Source organism: Neophocaena asiaeorientalis, unplaced genomic scaffold (assembly GCF_003031525.2).
Source record: "Neophocaena asiaeorientalis asiaeorientalis breed wild unplaced genomic scaffold, Neophocaena_asiaeorientalis_V1.1 scaffold67, whole genome shotgun sequence".
Classification (NCBI taxonomy): Eukaryota; Metazoa; Chordata; class Mammalia; order Artiodactyla; family Phocoenidae; genus Neophocaena; species Neophocaena asiaeorientalis.
The window spans coordinates 4,534,540-4,552,377 of NW_020173731.1; the positions used below are offsets into that span (position 1 = coordinate 4,534,540).

The following is a 17,838-nucleotide window of genomic DNA, read 5'->3' on the forward strand; positions in this document are numbered from 1 at the left end:
GGGGAGTGGGGGTTGGAGGAGGAAGAGGGCCCGGGCCGCGGTACCGTCAGGACGGACCTCCGGAGACCCCGAGGGATAGGTAAACCCGGCGCGCAGCCGGAGGGGCGCTCGGCCCACGGGGTCCAGGGCCCGCGCGCGGAGCGCGTCGGCCATGGGCCGGGTTCGTGCTTTCCGGACCAGGTTGGCCTCAGAGTTCCGACCCTTTTCCCCCAACCCAACCTCCTAGCCAGCCTGAGCCTCCGGGTCCCCGGCCTCCTTCCCCAACCCTGCAGCCCCCTCCGGGAGCTGCCGGTCTGCAGGGAGGGGCTGGTTTGTTGTTGTGTTGGTGCCTCTCGAACTTTAGTTACTGGGATCCCAACCTTTACGATTATTACCAAATTTTCTTTCCACATCTATATTACTTAATGGATATTTTTCTTGAAATTGACTCACTTTTTAAAAAAGCACTTCAATAGGTGCTGCGCACGTTAGAGTCTCCCTAAGCAGTATCCGTGAGATCTTGGGTTTGGTATACTGATTTTTTTTTCCTAATACATTTTGAAATGGATACTTAGATATTAAAAAATTTTAAGTTTAAATGTGTACCACGCGAAACCGACTGGTGTACCACACGTGGGAAGCACAGCACTCTATTAGTTTTTACATAAGTTATGGGGATCTGGTTTTAACTCCTGTAGTCTTGGGACTTGACAGTCGTCAACAATGTTTCCTGAGTACCAGCTGTGTGTCAGGCACTGTGCTAGGCACTTGGGAAGAGACCCAGATTAAAATGAATAAGAAGGCTCTGGCCGTGAAGGAGCTCATCATTTTAAGAGAAAAAAAAAAAAAGTCTGTATCAGTAACTACAGATATAGAGAATGTTTTGTAGTACCAGTATTATATTTCAGTACGGTAGCTTATTAAGATAGAAATTGTATGGGCAAGCCCCAAATCTCTATGGCTTTCAGAGTTGTCACAAAGCAGGATACACTACCCTTGTCATGTCTTTAAAGATTTACAATTACATTGAGTTTAGAGAACAGTTTGAAAATGTGTAAACTGCTCAATAAATTTATGTAACAGTTAAAAATTTAAATGCTGTTAAAATGAAACAAATGTAACATATAAAAGTCAAATAACAGTTAAATACAATTTAAGCAAAATTCTTTTGGTGATAAAAGAGGACATTATTGACACTATCTTGGAAATGTACCTTTAATGAATTCTGGAGGAAAGGATAGAAGTTTTTCTCAGAATCCTAGCGTTTTGCCAGAATAGTGTAGTAGAAAGAAGGTGGTGCTTGAGTTGCGTTGTTTCTTAGGAGAGCCTGAGAGCGATATATCTATTCAAAATAATAATAACACTACTTTGGAGACATTTTTCATGCTATAACCTATCAGATAATTGATGCTGTTGGGTTTGGAGTGTTGGTGAATTTCTAGTAATTCTCTTTCATTTCCCGCAAGGAGAAGCGTGCTTTAAATTAAAAGAGAAGAAAGGGAGTATCATGAAACAATAAATTATCTACCTACTGATTAGCAAGAGAGGTACTTTTATGAAGTAGTGATAGGCTTTTGTTAGCTATTAAGATGTTTGGAAAATATAACCTTGGTATAAAAAACATGTTCAGAAGCATGTTTTTACTCCAAACCCAGGTTGGAGAGATTCACTTTAATTGTAGTCACCTTATGTGTTCTATATTTGATTTAAGTATTAGGTTTGCTGTGGATTTTATTTGTCCATTGAGTTTTATTAGTTGCTAGAAAGCTACTCTGAATACAGTTTGGTGATTGATTCAACACAGTTGAATTGTGTGGACTTTTAGAAGTGCATCTGGTGTTTCGGGAGGTTGGTGGATTCTATGTTAAGTGTTTAGAATACCATTCATAGTTGTTTAGGGAGAGTATTGAGATACTGCCACTAGTAGTTAAGTAATGGCTGCTTTTTCCCCCATCCTTCACAGATTTAGAAGTCAGATTTTAAATATTAGACATTACCTTCCCTTGAGGAAACATTTAGATTTTGTGTGCTACAGCTGAACAAAAAGTGGTGCCTCAAGGAGTGTATTTATTTCTTTTAGATACCCCATGTTACCCCATCACCAGAAGAGTCTCGGCAGAGACTGGACTGCACCGTGGGAGAATCTGCAAAGGTGTTGCTGGAACAGACATATTTCTAGTTGTATGAGGTGGCCTGGACATTATTCTCGTGCTCCTTACCCATACTTCAGTAGTAGGCATTTTTCACTAAATTGGAGACCACCTTGTTTGTTTGAGTCTAGAACTCAGTTTCAGTACTGGAACTGGAGACCTGACAACCTGAGCCAGACATCTTTGATTCATCTCTCTAGTTACATCATGAACTCTGAGGGTGATGAGCCTTCATCAAAACGAAGAAAACACCAAGGTAAAGGTGACATTTATCTTGGTGCAGAAATAGACATAAGCCATAGAGTAATTGAAACTTTCATATTTAATCCTTAAGAAAACCTGCAGGTTTTAGAGGTGTTGGTGTTTATTTTTAGCCAGTAGTTTTCTGTGATGAAAAAGGAAATTCTTTTTTAAAATTAAGACTTTTAAAAAGAAATTTTCAATTGTGTATTTCTGGCAGTAAAAATAGAAGTGACTCTACATATAGACTAAAGTTGGAAAACAAATGGAGGACTAGATTAAAACATTAAGTTTAATTTAAGAATAATTTTCAAATTCAGTGTTTTTGAAACAAAGGTCCTTAGACTTCTTAGAAATTGGTGGATGTATGCTTGGGAGTCCACAGAGCTATTTTAAAAAATCATGTTTTCATTTTTAATGTTAGCTTCATTATATAAGACAAAAGAATTTCCTTAAATAGAAACAATCATAAATGAAAGCTGTTTTCTTACAGAATCAGATTTTAGCTTATTAAATTTATATTTCTCATACTGGGGTCTGTAGACATAATCTCGAGAGTCTGTGGGAAGTTTTATCTTTTAACCACATCTTATTCAACTTTGAGACACTTTTTTCTAGATATCTTGATTATTTCTATTTTTCTCATATTCTTTTTACTCTAAACAATTCACTAGGCTCTCTGTGCTGCCAGCCAAGCCCTACCTCCAAAGTATACATGAGTTGTCTAAGTAAATTTGGAATTGTCTTTCTTACTGAGCTGTGGTTTTCAGTGAAGATCATTCCTACTGAAGATACGAAAATAGGCTGTGTGAGTGTTAAAGTGTAGGAAGCTGACCTAAGTTTGTCAAAGGATGGCATTCACAGTGTCTCACCTGGAAGTCAGAGCTAGATTAGTTAGTGCTCTTTCAAGTAGAACTTCTACTACACATTTAAGTAGAAATTCTAAGCACTCAAAAGTGAAAATTTATTTGTATAGCACTTAACCACCACATATGTTTATAAACAAAGCTTTGTTTGAATGATTAAAAGGTGTATTTAGAGACATTAAAATTAGGTTCCTAAGGACAACACATACTTTATAAATCTAGGGCTGTATGATGACATGAGATAGCTTCTCATTCACATATTCATTGTTCATCAGGACGACACACTCCTCTTCTGTTTAGCCTTTTGTTATAAATCAGGTGTGCTCTCAGATGGAGCGGTGGTGTAGTGACACAAGCATGGGCTTAGGAACCGCTCCCTGCTCTCAGTCTGCTCCACCACTAATTGTGTGGGTTTGGACAGGTCACTGAACCTCTCTGCTCCTTGGTTTCCCAGTGTAAAATAATGCCTACTTTGAAAGCCTGTGGAGGCATGAAGTGAGATATGTCAAAGTGCCTAACACACTGTTGGCTTCATAGTAGGTACTCAGAAAATCCTGGTGTTGTTGTTTTCCCTTTAATGGATGGGGAATTACATTTACATACTGATAAGCTTTGATTGCAACCTGACTCTTTATATGTCCGTTCTTCCTAGGTATTGTGAATAAGGAAAATGCTCTTCGTTAAGCCATATTTGTGACTTCTGATATTTCACTAATACTACTTTTCAATCAAGAGAACAGCATTGCTAACTTGCCTATCACTTTAAAGTGGTATTTGAAGGATTTGTGTGACACAATTATGACCTTTTAATTAGGCACCCTAAAAACCCGATCAGGCCTATTGCTTACTTTCTTTGATTCATCTGTCTTCTCTGCTGTGATCACCTTGTTGCTCCTGACATGGAAGGTATATAAGCTTTTGTAGTGTGAATTTATGTTGTGAAGTATGTGAAGGCCAGAGACTATCCACTCTCTCAGTAGTTTTCAAACTGTCTTCCAGGGAACCCTAGCATTCAAATACATTTCTGTATGTTTATTAAAAGCAAATGTGGTCAGGATAAAATGTGTTTACCCCATCATCCCAGCTCCGGTCCCAACATACCAGGGACTGATGGTCATGACATGAAAAGTAATGCCAAAGTGTTATACAAGCTGTAGAAGTCTGAAAGCCACTGTATTAATTTGATAATCTGATGGTCTCAGTTATTTAAAAAATGGAATTGCAAAAAGAATTGGTTACAAACTCTTAATTGCCAGGACTATACAAATCTTAATGCTTTTATATGCCTTTATATATACATATTCTACAAGAAAGTATGAATGATTTTTTTAGACTTCCATCGTTCATATTTTAATGCAGTGGTGCCATCAGGGTAGTGCTGTAAGTTTGTGATGGTAGCTTGCATTTTGTTTGTATGACTAGAGCCCTTTCCATCTCTTATACATATAAAGACTTAATGATTTGTGGCTAAAACCATAGACAGTCCCCAGTTTATGAATGAATTGTGTTCTAGATAATCAGTTCTTAAGAATCAGTTCTGTTTTCCTCATAGAAGCTATGTTATAAATCTCAGGGTAGTTGTGTGGAGTCAGTATAATTTGGTTTAGTTGTGGCCTTTAGGGGTAGGATTCTCCATTTTCAGTGAAGGATAAGGAAGGGGATAGTTTCCTTCTCTTTAGCTCTAGGCTAAATTATGTAATAGTTGAATGCTTTGTTTAGTTTGGTTTTCTTTCCTTCCACCATTTTTTCTTAGCCTTTCTCCTCAGGCTCCTAGTACCTTCATGGTATCATAATTCCAACTCCCCTGTTCCACCCAGACCTCACTATTCATAAAAATTACCTTCCTCTTCTGTCCTCTGGTCAAAATACCTATTCCCTCAGTGCAGCAGATATCAGCATTTAGATTTTGAGGGAAGAAACCTGATTAAAGTCAACTTACCAGAGTATATATATATATTTTTTTTTTTTTTTTTTTTTTTTTGGAGGCTCGAACCCGTGTCCCCTGCATCGGCAGGCGGGCTCTCAACCACTGCGCCACCAGGGAAGCCCCACCAGAGTATATTTTAAAATTTTTACTTCACTGGCATTTTTATAGAGTGTACTGACACTTTTTTTCTTCCAGTTTTATTGAGATATAATTGACATACCAGCCCTGTATAAGCTTAAGTTGTACAGCATAATGATTTGACTTACATACATCATGAAATGATTATCACAATAAGTTTTGTGAACATTCGTCATTCCACAAAGACACAAAAGTAAAGAAATATTCTTCCCTGTGATGAGGACGCTTAGGATTTACTCTCTTAACAGTTTTCCTGTAGAACACGCCACAGTGCTCATTACATTGATCGTGTTGTACATCACATCCCTAGTATTTATTCATCTTATAACTGGAGGCTTGTACCTTTTGACTGCCCTCAACCAGTTCCCCCTCCCCACTAGAGTGTGTTGATATTCTGACTGTAAATATACCGTCATCGTAGAAGATTTGGAAAAATCTACCACAATCCTTCCTCTCAGAGACATTACTCTTAAAAACAGTGGTATGTTTCCCTTTAGTCTTTTTTCCCCCATATATAAAATATTTTTCTTCAATTTAATTTTTAATTGGTGAAATTTTAGGGATTGTCATCCAGTGAAGTGAAAACCTTCTTTCAGGAAAAGGGAGATATTCTAGGGCTCAGATTTTTTTCATATCATCTAATCATTCTCAAAAGTCCATCTTCAAATCTTTTTGTTTCCCAAGTTCATCCCATTTCTTGTTTTTCCCTTCTTTTGAGCTTATAGATTCTCTAAAATGTTCCACATTTTTTTTCATGGCTTCCATGGCAGTAAGAGTATCCTCTTTAATGGTGGGGTGAGGAAGACAAGATCAAAGGGGGTGTGTGTGTGTCTGTGTGTATATACATATATATAAACATATATACTTAGTGGTGTGTGTCTGTATAGTGACACACATATATATATATTTATTTTTAGTAGGCATTTCTAAGTCAAAGGCTGCCTATAATTGCAAAATCTCATGCTATTTGATCCTCTTCTCATCACTTTATCAGGGTGCATGGTGTCTTTGCAGAATATAAACTATCACACATTCCTGGTTGCTGCATGCTAGGTTTGTCAGTCAGGCATCATTTACTAGCATTCTGTAGCTGTGTTACATTTAACCTTTGCTTTGGTGTGCATTAAAAATATTTCTTTTGCTTATTTTGTTTGCATTCTTCCAGTAAGTACTGCTTCCATTTATTGTCATTATATACCCTTCATTCATGTCTAAACCAGATTTCTCAGATGAATTGTTTCTGGAACTTAGTTAAGCATTTGATGATCTTATCATACTAATAGGTGATAAAATACAATGTGAAATCACCTTATTGAAAGGCCAGCTGTGACATACAAATATATTATCATGGTTATGAAGTTGCTGAGCATGTGTGCGGCAGAGCCACTTCGTAACCGTGGGGAAGTGAGAAACCGTGACCCCAATATAGTCAGTTTTATTAACACACACACTCAGCCTCCAGAATGACTTGCTAGACCCTTTCAAACTGTTTTGTACCTCTTGGTCAGTCAGTGTATCATTTTACTGCCTTTGTAATCAATTTGATGACAACTTCTAGTTATTAAGTACTACACTGCCATTTCCTAGGGAAAAACATTCTGTTCATTGCCTATAGGAATGTTTAAAAGGCAAGAAAATACTTATATACAGGAAAAATATCCGTTTTTTATTAATTCTTTGTATTTTATCTAATATATTTTAACAGGCACAATAAAACGGGATTGGGAATATATATGTAACCATAATAAAGAAAAAACGAAGATCCTAGGAGACAAAAATGATGACCCCATATGTGAAGACAGTGAGAACAAGTTTGACTTTTCAGTGATGTCCTATAATATACTTTCTCAAGATTTATTGGAAGACAATTCACACCTTTATAAACACTGCCAGCGGCCAGTATTACACTGGAGTTTTAGGTTTCCCAATATTCTGAAAGAAATTAAACACTATGATGCAGATGTAAGTACAAAATATCATCAAAATTCTTCACATAAGGAAGAGTTGGATTCATTTCTGAACTAAATGGTTTTATCCCTTTTGCTTGTAGGGTAAGAAGGGAAGACATTAAATATAGTGATGAGGGAACTCTCTGGCGGTCCAGTGGTTAGGACTCTGCACTTTCACTGCCAAGGGCCTGGTCGGGGAACTAAGATCCCACAAGCCACAGTGTGGCCCAAAAATAAATAATATATAAATATAGTGATGGAACAGTTTTTAACAAGGTATCATAACTTTGGAGGAATAACTTGCTAATGGTTGTTGATATAAATAATTATATAATGTTTCAAATAAGATCCAAAATGTTTTAAGCATCAATCAGTTTTGAGACAGGGACTGGCACCAAATTAAGTATTCAGTAAATATTTCCTTTGATTCAAAATTTAAATAATTCGTGCAAAAATTTATTTAGATGATAGCATTCGAAAAATTATCTCTTAAGAAAGGACTAGGGGCTTCCCTGGTGGCGAATCCGCCTGCCAATGGATTAAGAATCCGCCTGCCAATGCAGGAGACACAGGTTCGAGCCCTGGCCTGGGAAGATCCCACATGCCGCGGAGCAACTAAGCCCGGGGCCACAAATACTGAGCCTGCACTCTAGAGCCCGTGCGCCACAACTACTGAGCCTGCGCTCTAGAGCCCGTGAGTCACAACTACTGAGCCCACATGCCACAACTATTGAGCCCATGTGCCACAACTACTGAAGCCTCCCCACCTAGAGCCCATGCTCCACAACAAAAGAAGCCACAGCAATAAGCCCGTGCACCACAACGAAGAGTAGCCCCTGCTTGACACAACTAGAGAAAAGCCTGCGTGCAGCAGTGAAGACCCAGTGCAGCCAAAAATAAAAAAAATAAATTTTTTTAAAAAAAGGACTAGAAGGATTTAGTACTAATGAACATGTAAATTCAGGAAAAATATTCCAACATATAAATATTTCCTTTGGTAAATACCAGTTTCGGATAAGAGGGCTTCATGTGATTAAAGGTCAGGGTTTTGGGGGCTGATCAAATTTGGAGACATTAATTTGATAGATCTATACATTACAGGAAAAAAAAAGTTTTTATTTCAGCTTTCATCAGGTTTTTAGAATTTTAGAAACCTATTTTTAAAGACAAAAGTACCAGAAAATTCATATTTGCATATTTTTGTTTTAATTCAAGCCATTTTTTTTCTTTTAAGGTACTTTGTTTGCAAGAAGTGCAAGAAGATCATTATGGAACAGAGATCAGGCCAAGTTTGGAATCATTGGGTACAGTGTAACTTTTACTTTAGCCAGATTTACTTAATGGGTTGTTAAAGTATAACTTGCTAATAACAAAGATGTGTGGTGTATTTGGACCTAAGATCTTAATTTTGAAAAACTTAATATGCATTTCAAAAGGTCAGGAAAAGATTGAGGTATATCAAATGGGACCTTTTGTGTTAATACATAATTTTAATTCGGATGGAAAGGTATGCAAGAATCCCTTAATAGCTTCCTTTCCAGGAGTTGCTTTGCCTACTCCCAGAGCCCTAAGATTCTGAGTTCCATGAGATCAGGGACCATCATGTCTAGTTCATCATCATATAATACCAGTGTCTACCGTGTGTAATGGATAGAAGCTGAAAATCTGTTTGGTGAGTGAATACCTCTAGAAACAGGTTGTCTGTTTGAGAAATGCTGCCTACTTCGCATTCATCCATGCAGCAAATATTGGTATTTTTTGAGTGCCTACTGTACACCATGCACTGTTCTAGGCAGTGGGAATATAGCAGTGAGCAAAACGGGCAACAATCTCTGCCCTTGGGGAGCATACATTCTAGTGGAGAGAGGCCAAGAATAAACTGAACAAACAAGTAAATAGTGCCTTAGGTAATGGTAGTTTTCTGGAGAAAAGCAAATGGGTCAGGTTTCAGTTTTAAACAAAATGATCAGAAAAGGTAACATTTGAGTAAAGACAAAGGAGGTGAAGGAACAAGCCATGACTAGAGTTTTCCAGGTAGTGGAGATAGCAAAGGAAAGGCGCTGAAGTTGGAGTGCCTTAAGGCAAGTGAAGCTGCTGTGTGTGGAGTGGAGCAAGCAGGGAAGAATTAGAGGTAAAAAGGTGAGAGATATGGGGTTGGGGGTGGTGAGGGGGCAGATTACTATAAGGCCTCACTGTCTTTGTCATGACTCTGACTTCTGTTAGGATGGAAATGAGAATGGTGGTAATGTATACGTATGTAACCCTGAAGTCTGCCAGTAAAAAAATCTATTTGACCCAGTCTCAGACTTTTTTGATTGTAACACTTATTAACATCCTACATTACTATTGTTTTGCAGAATACACTTTGGTAAACATTGTTCAAAAAATTAGGAGAACTGTGTTTTGCCATATATATAATTTTGTGTGTGTGGCAAAACACAGTTCTTTTAATACTTACATATATAAAAAACCAGCCATCTTCATTAAAAATTTTTTTCTTTCCTCTAGGTTATCACTGTGAATACAAGATGCGGACAGGAAGGAAACCTGATGGCTGTGCCATTTGCTTCAAACATTCCAAATTTTCCCTCTTATCAGTGAACCCAGTGGAATTCTACCGCCGTGATGTTCCTCTATTGGACAGAGACAATGTTGGATTAGTGTTACTCTTGCAGCCCAAAATCCCAAGTGCTGCCTTCCCTGCGATCTGTGTGGCTAACACACATCTGTTGTATAATCCAAGGCGAGGTGATATTAAACTGACCCAACTGGCAATGCTTCTGGCAGAGATTTCCAGTGTTGCCCATCAGAAAGATGGCAGCTTCTGCCCCATTGTTATGTGTGGTGACTTTAATTCTGTTCCTGGTTCTCCACTGTATAGTTTTATAAAGGAAGGGAAATTGAATTATGAAGGACTTGCCATAGGAAAGGTACGTGCTTGCTTCCTCATTATTAGGAGGTGGACTGAGTCTCTCTCTTCATTGTAAAGTGAGGGTAGTCATCACAGGGCTATTTGAAAACCTTGATGAGTCAGTACCCTCACTTTACCAACCTGTGATGATGAGCTACAGCTACTGATAAGTAATTATATTTACTTGAGTGAATTTCACCTATTGAATTTCCATCTATTTGTGGCAACATTTTGCTTGGAGGAATTGACAGGCAGTAAAAAATTCAGAATGGGGGAGGAGAAGAAAAATGAAAGCATTGACAGACATGAGTACTGCATAAATAAGGAACTACTTACAAGGTGGCAGAATAGAATTTTGAATGCTGGATGTGGCCAATATAGTTGGCAAAACAGTAATTTAGTATTTATTTATTATATAAGCTTCCCTTTATACAGTGATAAATATTTTAATTCTTCAGCTGAGTGTAATTTATCCCATGTTTTTATTTTAATTGTACTTTCTTTTGCTTACTTTGGATTATTTCATCTTCGGTATATTTAACCAAAATAAACTCTCCACCACTGAGTTTTGAATGATAGTTTAAAATTTTATAGGAGTTGATCTCTCTTAGTATTTTATGTAGCAGGAAATATATTGCAGGTAGTAAAAAAGGAGGAGCAGTATTAGTCCAAAACTATAGATCGTTTAGATTTCCAAATTAGACAAAAACATGCATAGGAAAAGATTTCCATTTACATGTAAATAATAAGTGCTTTCTGAACTCTATTTGAACAAGATGTTATAAGCACAAATAATCAATGTAATGAATAAAGGGTAATATTTACCATTCTTGGATTCCCTCTTATCTAAGAAATAAACTTTTCAGTACACAAACTATTTAAAATCTATTCACCTAAGATACCTGTTGAAATTTTGTTTAGGTATCTGGCCAGGAACAGTCTTCACGGGGACAAAGAATTTTATCTATTCCAATTTGGCCCCCAAACCTAGGTATCTCACAGAACTGTGTGTATGAGGTACAGCAGGTACCAAAAGTAGAAAAGACAGGTAAGTGTTTGCAATACATTTTGGCAGTCTTCTTGATAATAGTGTTCCATTTGAAGACATAAAACTAAATTTTTTAAAGGGATAACATCTCAGTGATGAATATTCATATATAAAAGCATATAGTTGTTTGCTTATTCCTTTTTTTTAAGAGCTCTAAATTTACCTTTTTAAAATTCAGTTTCCAAAATTATCTTTGCGTGAATTACTTGCATGTTGCTTTGGAAATGTTTGTGTTTTATTTTTGCTAATTCTGGAGATCATCAAAACATAGATACCAGAATGAACCATTTAACTAGGCATCTATCTAAACTAGATATGTCTTAAATATTGTTCCTAGAGTAAAAGGACTATACTAAGGCAAGCTAGAACAAAACAATACATTGATAGTATAAATATATTTCTCTTTGTTCTTCCAGACAGTGATCTGACACAAACACAGCTGGACAAAACAGAGGTCCTAGTAACAGCTGAAAAGTGAGTTTTGGAAAGCAACAATAGACATTTGCTGACTTTAGTTGAGTAAAGAAATCACTTGGATGAAAAATGAAGTTGATGATATTTTATGCTGGTGAAGAATGCTGGCTCTTAAGTCAAATAGACCTGAGTTCCAACCTTGACTTTGCTACTTTTTAGCTGTGTGATTTTTGAGCAAGAAATTTAACATCTCTAAGGTTCAGTTTCTTTATCTAAATTTGGGTTGTTGTGAAGATTAGATGAGACAAAGCATGTAAAGCTCAGTGTTTGACATACAATAGTAAGTGCTTAAACCCTGCTGTTTATAGAAGCAGCTTGTCCATGAACCTGAACAGGCTAGTAAATTTATTATCTTTGAAATTTATTGCTATTACATATTTAAACAAAGGTCAAGATCACAGAAAAATATCTTTCAGATTTCAAGAGGACCTTTAGCCTCCTTTGACTTACTGGATCTTGAAACAAATCTATAGGAGAATTGATCCAAAAAAGAATATGTCTGTAGAAAAGACAATTACTTATACTTATCTCTTAAACTACAGGAAAAGGTCATCAGAGGTAGCTGGGTGAAGATGCCTGGATTTCTTTTTATTAAAGAATCATGAATGTTTAGGGCTGTGGTTGAGAAACAGATGTATATTAATACAACAGGATGGAGACTTAAATCTTGTCCCTTGGGAGATTCTTGAAATGTCTTGATTGTTTCATATTGTGCTCTTTTATAGCTTTGACTTTCGTTTAACATTTAAATTTTCTCATTCTTTTTATCTGCTTTCTCCTCAGTCTTATTTTATTTTGTATATCTTGTTTTGGGAAAATATCTCATATATAAGAATTAGTAAGAAAGCAATTGTTTTGAATTTTTGAAAAAGAATATATAAAAATCTGTGATTAAAACTTTCAAAGTAAAAACTTCCCTGAGTAAGATTAATAAAAAGGTTACTCTTACTAACAACTACTTAGTTTTGAGTAATTCTAAAATCTTTTTATAACAAAATGGGGTATAAGAAAAGATACTTTTAAGTATCTATATAAATACAGTGTGTGTATACGCATAGCTTTTTTCTGTAAACTGAAATGTTGGTATTAAGATAACAGTTTGCAGGAGACCTATTTTACATTTAAAAATATTGTAAATATAAGTCCTTAGACATAAAAAGTTCCTAAAACTTGGAAATAGAGCATCTTGAAGCAATTACCTTTGCTTATTGACATATGAGCTCTTTAAAAGCAGAGCAACATCTTTATTTGTGTATTCTCAGCGCATAAGACGAGATAGTGCCTGGGACTTAGTACGTGCTTGGTAAATGTTTGTTGGGTGAATAAAAAAAAAGGTTTTTTTAAATTTTGTTTTGTGACATAAAAGATCCTTAAAATTCATGATGTGTTAGTAGGAAATGATTTTTAAACCTTTTACCCATAACATTATGTGTATTTGTAGTGTGGGGTAAATGTAAACCATTATAGAAGCTGTTTTAAGATACAGTATGAGGGAATTCCCTGGTGGTCCAGTGGTTAGGACTACATGCTCTCAGAGGGCCCAGGTTCAATCCCTGGTCAGGGAACTAAGATCCCACAAGCTGTGCAGTGCAGCCAAAAAAAAAAAAAGATGCAGTACAAAATTATCTCATATACCATACCAAGAACAGTCATGGTAAAATATAAACCCTCTGACATCAGAAGTCTATTAGTTCTAAATAGCATTCCTAAAGGCCACTTTAATTTACCTTTTTAAAAACAACAAAAAACTTATAAATTGTTTAACAGTATGTGTTCATTCGCAAGTGAAGTCTCTCAAATATGTTATAATTAATTTTAAAAGTCACATTATTTGGTTAAGTATTGAGCTCCCCACTCGCACCCCACCCCATGTATCACAGCTCTGTTAATGGGTTTTGGATATCACTGCATGAATAAAGGAATGCAAAATTGTGATATGGTCTATTTAAATAAAGATTGTCCTAATGTCTGGTTTTGTCTGGAAATTAAGTGAAAAAGTGGTTTCAATAGGAATTATAAAAATCATGAAGAACTTGATGCTAAATAATTTTTCTTTTCAATTTAGATTATCTTCAAAGTTACAGCACCATTTCAGCTTGTCATCTGTTTATTCACATTATTTTCCTGACACTGGAATTCCAGAAGTGACCACCTGTCATTCCCGAAGTGCCATAACTGTGGATTATATTTTCTATTCTGCTGAAAAGGAAGGTGTTGCTGGGCAGCCAGGTAAAGAATGCATGTAATCTTAAATTCTGCTTGAGAACACAGTAACTAAAACTTCAGGGCTAAAGTTGAGAAAGCTAGCTAAACATCTAAATGTTTAGATTTAGAAATTTAAAATATTTTTAAATTGGTAATATATTTGGCAGATTGGTGATATATTTGAGTAAATCAGTTTATCACCTGCAAAAGTTGGAGGCAGTGGAACACCTCAAAGCAAATTATTACCCAAGAATTATATCCACAGCTCTACCCTCCAGTCCCAGTCGGCTTCTGAGGTAGAGTACAGATCTTTCATATTGCCCTTTGGTTTCACTCTCCATACATTTGTTTTTCTTGTGACAGCAACATCATACAGTTTTGTACTTAACTTTTACTGAAGTATGTTGCGTTCATTGTAGGGCCTTGCTTGTACTGCCAACAATTGACAGTTTTGTCATGTTGAACCTGGAATATTGGTTCTTCCTGGAAAGAGAAGTCTATAATATATGTGTTTTCAAAAAGCATAGGTGATAACACACTCTTCCTTGTATGATTCAATGAAAACAAGATTTTTTTTTGGGGGGGGCGGTACACGGGCCTCACTGTTGCGGCGTCTCCCATTGCGGAGCACAGGCTCCGGACGCGCAGGCTAAGTGGCCATGGCTCACGGGCCTAGCCGCTCCGCGGCATGTGGGATCCTCCCGGACCAGGGCACGAACCCGTGTCCCCTGCATCGGCAGGCGGACTCTCAACCACTGCGCCACCAGGGAAGCCCAAGATTTTAAATACTAATCAAAGGACTTAACATGGAGAAGAAAGTGCCATTTAAAGTAACTGGAAGTCAAAAATATATTCAGAAAACTGAAAATCCTAAATGTGGACAGCTATTTTGTTTTTCCTGATTTTCCCCTTTTTTCTTTTCCTTTTTCTTTTTTCAGTGCTACTTTTCTTTTCCCATCTGTTTGTTTGTTTTCTCCTTCACAAGGATAACCTTACTAGTAACATTCAGGAGGTGGTTTACTCCTGTCTGCTAGATCAACTCTGCAAAATAAGCTTGCTTTGAATTTGTAATAAGGTTCTGGTAGTTGTCATACTGAAGAACACTCACTAGGTGGCAGAAGTGTGCCATGGACCAGCATCGCTACTGTTAGCATTAAGAGCACATCCTCTTTTACTCTATTTCCATGGGTACTGAGTGTCTGGGACCAAACTATACTAATTTATTCTGCAGTCACCTCATAAACGTCCTACTCAGATGTGGCTTGGTCTGTCTGATTTTATACAACTACAGAAAGGTTGATGGGTGAATTTCTTAGGTAGTTGTCAATCTCAAATTATTCTTAACATCTTATGTGTCGCATTGATATATTCTTCTAAAGATTATTTGCAGAAGTTGAAATGGAAAAAAAATCCGAAATAGAAAAAAACAAGCATCTGAAACTTCTGTTTGTTAGAGAATTATAATTAGGTTATATCGCAATAAAAATTTAACCATATTCTAAAAACTGTTTCATACTAGACTTCCAGAAGGGTGTCAAGCTATATATCATTGTTGTTTTAAAAGAAAAAAAAACATTTGTATGATTTACAGTAACCTGTTGTTTCACTAAATATGTATATGTTTCTTTAATATAGGAGCCGAAGTTGCTTTGGTTGGTGGCTTGAAACTTCTAGCTAGACTGTCACTTCTTACAGAACAAGACTTATGGACTGTTAATGGACTTCCAAACGAAAATAACTCTTCGGATCATCTGCCTTTATTGGCCAAATTCAGACTTGAGCTCTGACTTCTTTTTTTTTTTTTTTTTTTTTCCGGTACGCGGGCCTCTCACTGTTGTGGCATCTCCCGTTGCAGAGCACAGGCTCCAGACGCGCAGGCCAGCGGCCATGGCTCATGGGCCTAGCCGCTGCACGGCATGTGGGCTCTTCCCAGGGCACGAACCCGTGTCCCCTGCATTGGCAGGTGGACTCTCAACCACTGCGCCACCAGGGAAGCCCCTTGCTCTTCTTTGATTACATATATACTGTGCTTTCCCATTTATGTTCTTTTTCAAAGAATGTAAAGTTGTTCTTAAGAGTTTGCATGTTACTTATTTTTACGCTATGGAATTTCTGAAGAGGTTATGTTAAATGCTTGAAACAGGTAGCAGAAGAAACAAGTTTACAACAATTTTCTTTTTTTGATAATGAAAATATATTTTCCTGACAAGTGAGATCTAAACACTCTTTATTGTAAAAGAGTTGTAAATATTTATTATAAATTCCAGTAAAATTGACAGTGATTTTTAAATATAGTGCAGTTTCTTTAGTCCTCTTAGTAAAGAATTTCATGTTTTTGGCAAACTTTACAGTGGATCCAAAATATCTTTGAGTTCTTACAAACCACAACTCATTTCCCTTGCAGAGGCCCAATTTCATCATGAGGATCATGTTTGTTGAGTCCTAAGTAGTTCATCTCAGAAATCATCGGGTTCACAAGTGTCCAGCCAACCACTGTAGTTTGTTTTTGAGGGGGCTCAGTAATGCTTTCCAAAATTGTACAGATTGCTTAATCCATCTTCTTACTATCCTGAGCCATGTAATATGCCTGCATTGTATTGGGGAAATATAGGTCACCATAACTAGTAAGATGAAGTGCTTTACACAAGCCCACTTTCCATCCTGTCATAGACCATTGCAGGAACCTAGGAGAGGCAGAGATTGGGGTTATGCCTTGTGTTTCCCTAGTAATTTTTTTTTTTTTTTTATATTCAGTTTCAAGAAAAGATCCCTGGATTGGGAAAGATATTTTATTTTACTTAACTAATCCTGTAGAAATTTATTTTATTAGGAAACTTATATTTGGAACAAAGTGGCAGCTATAAGGTTATTTTTATTTTGCCTTAGAAATAAGAGGAAGCCAGCAAAACTCTAGAGAGATATCAACTTGGAGACCTAATGCTCGTAAGTAGTAACTTTAACTGTTTTGTTTTGTTGTGGTTTAACTGTTGTTTTGTTTCTAAAATGTTTTATCATGATGCAGCAGTGTTAGATGATGCTGATTTTTTTTATAAAGTGGTGAAGAGCAGGCCTAAAATATCCTGTAGTTGGCTCTGTATAAGTGTTTGAATCAAAAATTTTTAAACATAATTGAAAATTTCCTTTTTTAGACATTGGGATCAAAGAATTATGTACATTTTTACTAAGTAATTTTGTATTGAATTATACTGAATTATACAATGGGTTTTACAGTGGGTTTTTTTTTTACAGTGGGTTTTCTTAATAGAATACTTCATCTTAAATTAGAAAGCAGCAGCTACTTTATAGTCTTGGACTTTAAAAGTTTTTCTACTAAAGTATTTACTACAATTTAAAAAAAATAAACCAGATAAATACCCCCAAAAGGCATGTGGGTTACAAGGATTTGCCTAGTAAAAATTATAGCGATAAGCAAGTACTTTTAACTGTTTAATGTCTTTCTCTCACAGTATTAACTATAGTTCTAGGATTTTTCATTTCGTAGTAAGTTTTCAGAAAATTGTATGTTCTAATTAGCAGATATTGTCATCATCGAATAATAACAGCACATAGTATATTTATCCCTTTAGTATTGGGGAAAGAAAAATGAAGATTCATTGATTACTACTTTGTGTTGTGTGAATTTATTAACTAACTTTATATATAGGTATTGTTGATAAACATCCCTGAAAACCTCTATGAAAACTTAATTTTTTGTATCCTGATTAATATATTGTGATTTTGGGCCCTTTTCATGCGCTTCACTTCAATAGAGTTAATCCATAAAATTGCTTTCTACTTTAGCTTATAGAATGAAGTATTATTTTGTGTACTGGAGGCCAAAGGGTCCATGTAACATCATAGCTTTTTAAAGCTCCACTAGGGACTTCTCTGGTGGTGCAGTGGTTAAGAATCCACCTGCCAGTGCAGGCGACATGGGTTCAGTCCCTGGTC

General features: G+C 36.4%; 1 protein-coding gene across 3 annotated transcripts in view; it reads left to right on the top strand.

Annotated features, from left to right (window-relative positions):
* Positions 1 to 17,511, top strand: part of ANGEL2 (angel homolog 2) — a 17,763-nt gene extending 252 nt beyond the window's left edge. The window contains exons 1-9 of one of the 3 annotated variants that reach the window (XM_024750950.1): positions 31 to 79; positions 2,060 to 2,385; positions 7,006 to 7,262; positions 8,484 to 8,553; positions 9,758 to 10,179; positions 11,082 to 11,208; positions 11,625 to 11,682; positions 13,748 to 13,911; positions 15,523 to 17,511. In XM_024750950.1, coding sequence (XP_024606718.1) covers positions 2,067 to 2,385; positions 7,006 to 7,262; positions 8,484 to 8,553; positions 9,758 to 10,179; positions 11,082 to 11,208; positions 11,625 to 11,682; positions 13,748 to 13,911; positions 15,523 to 15,674 — 1,569 coding nt within the window. In that variant the 5' untranslated portion in view covers positions 31 to 79; positions 2,060 to 2,066 and the 3' untranslated portion in view covers positions 15,675 to 17,511. Of the gene's footprint in view, positions 1 to 30; positions 181 to 2,059; positions 2,386 to 7,005; positions 7,263 to 8,483; positions 8,554 to 9,757; positions 10,180 to 11,081; positions 11,209 to 11,624; positions 11,683 to 13,747; positions 13,912 to 15,522 lie in introns of those variants that run through there. The other 2 variants (XM_024750949.1, XM_024750948.1) reach the window with 2 other exon arrangements.
* The last annotated feature ends 327 nt before the right edge of the window (positions 17,512 to 17,838 follow it).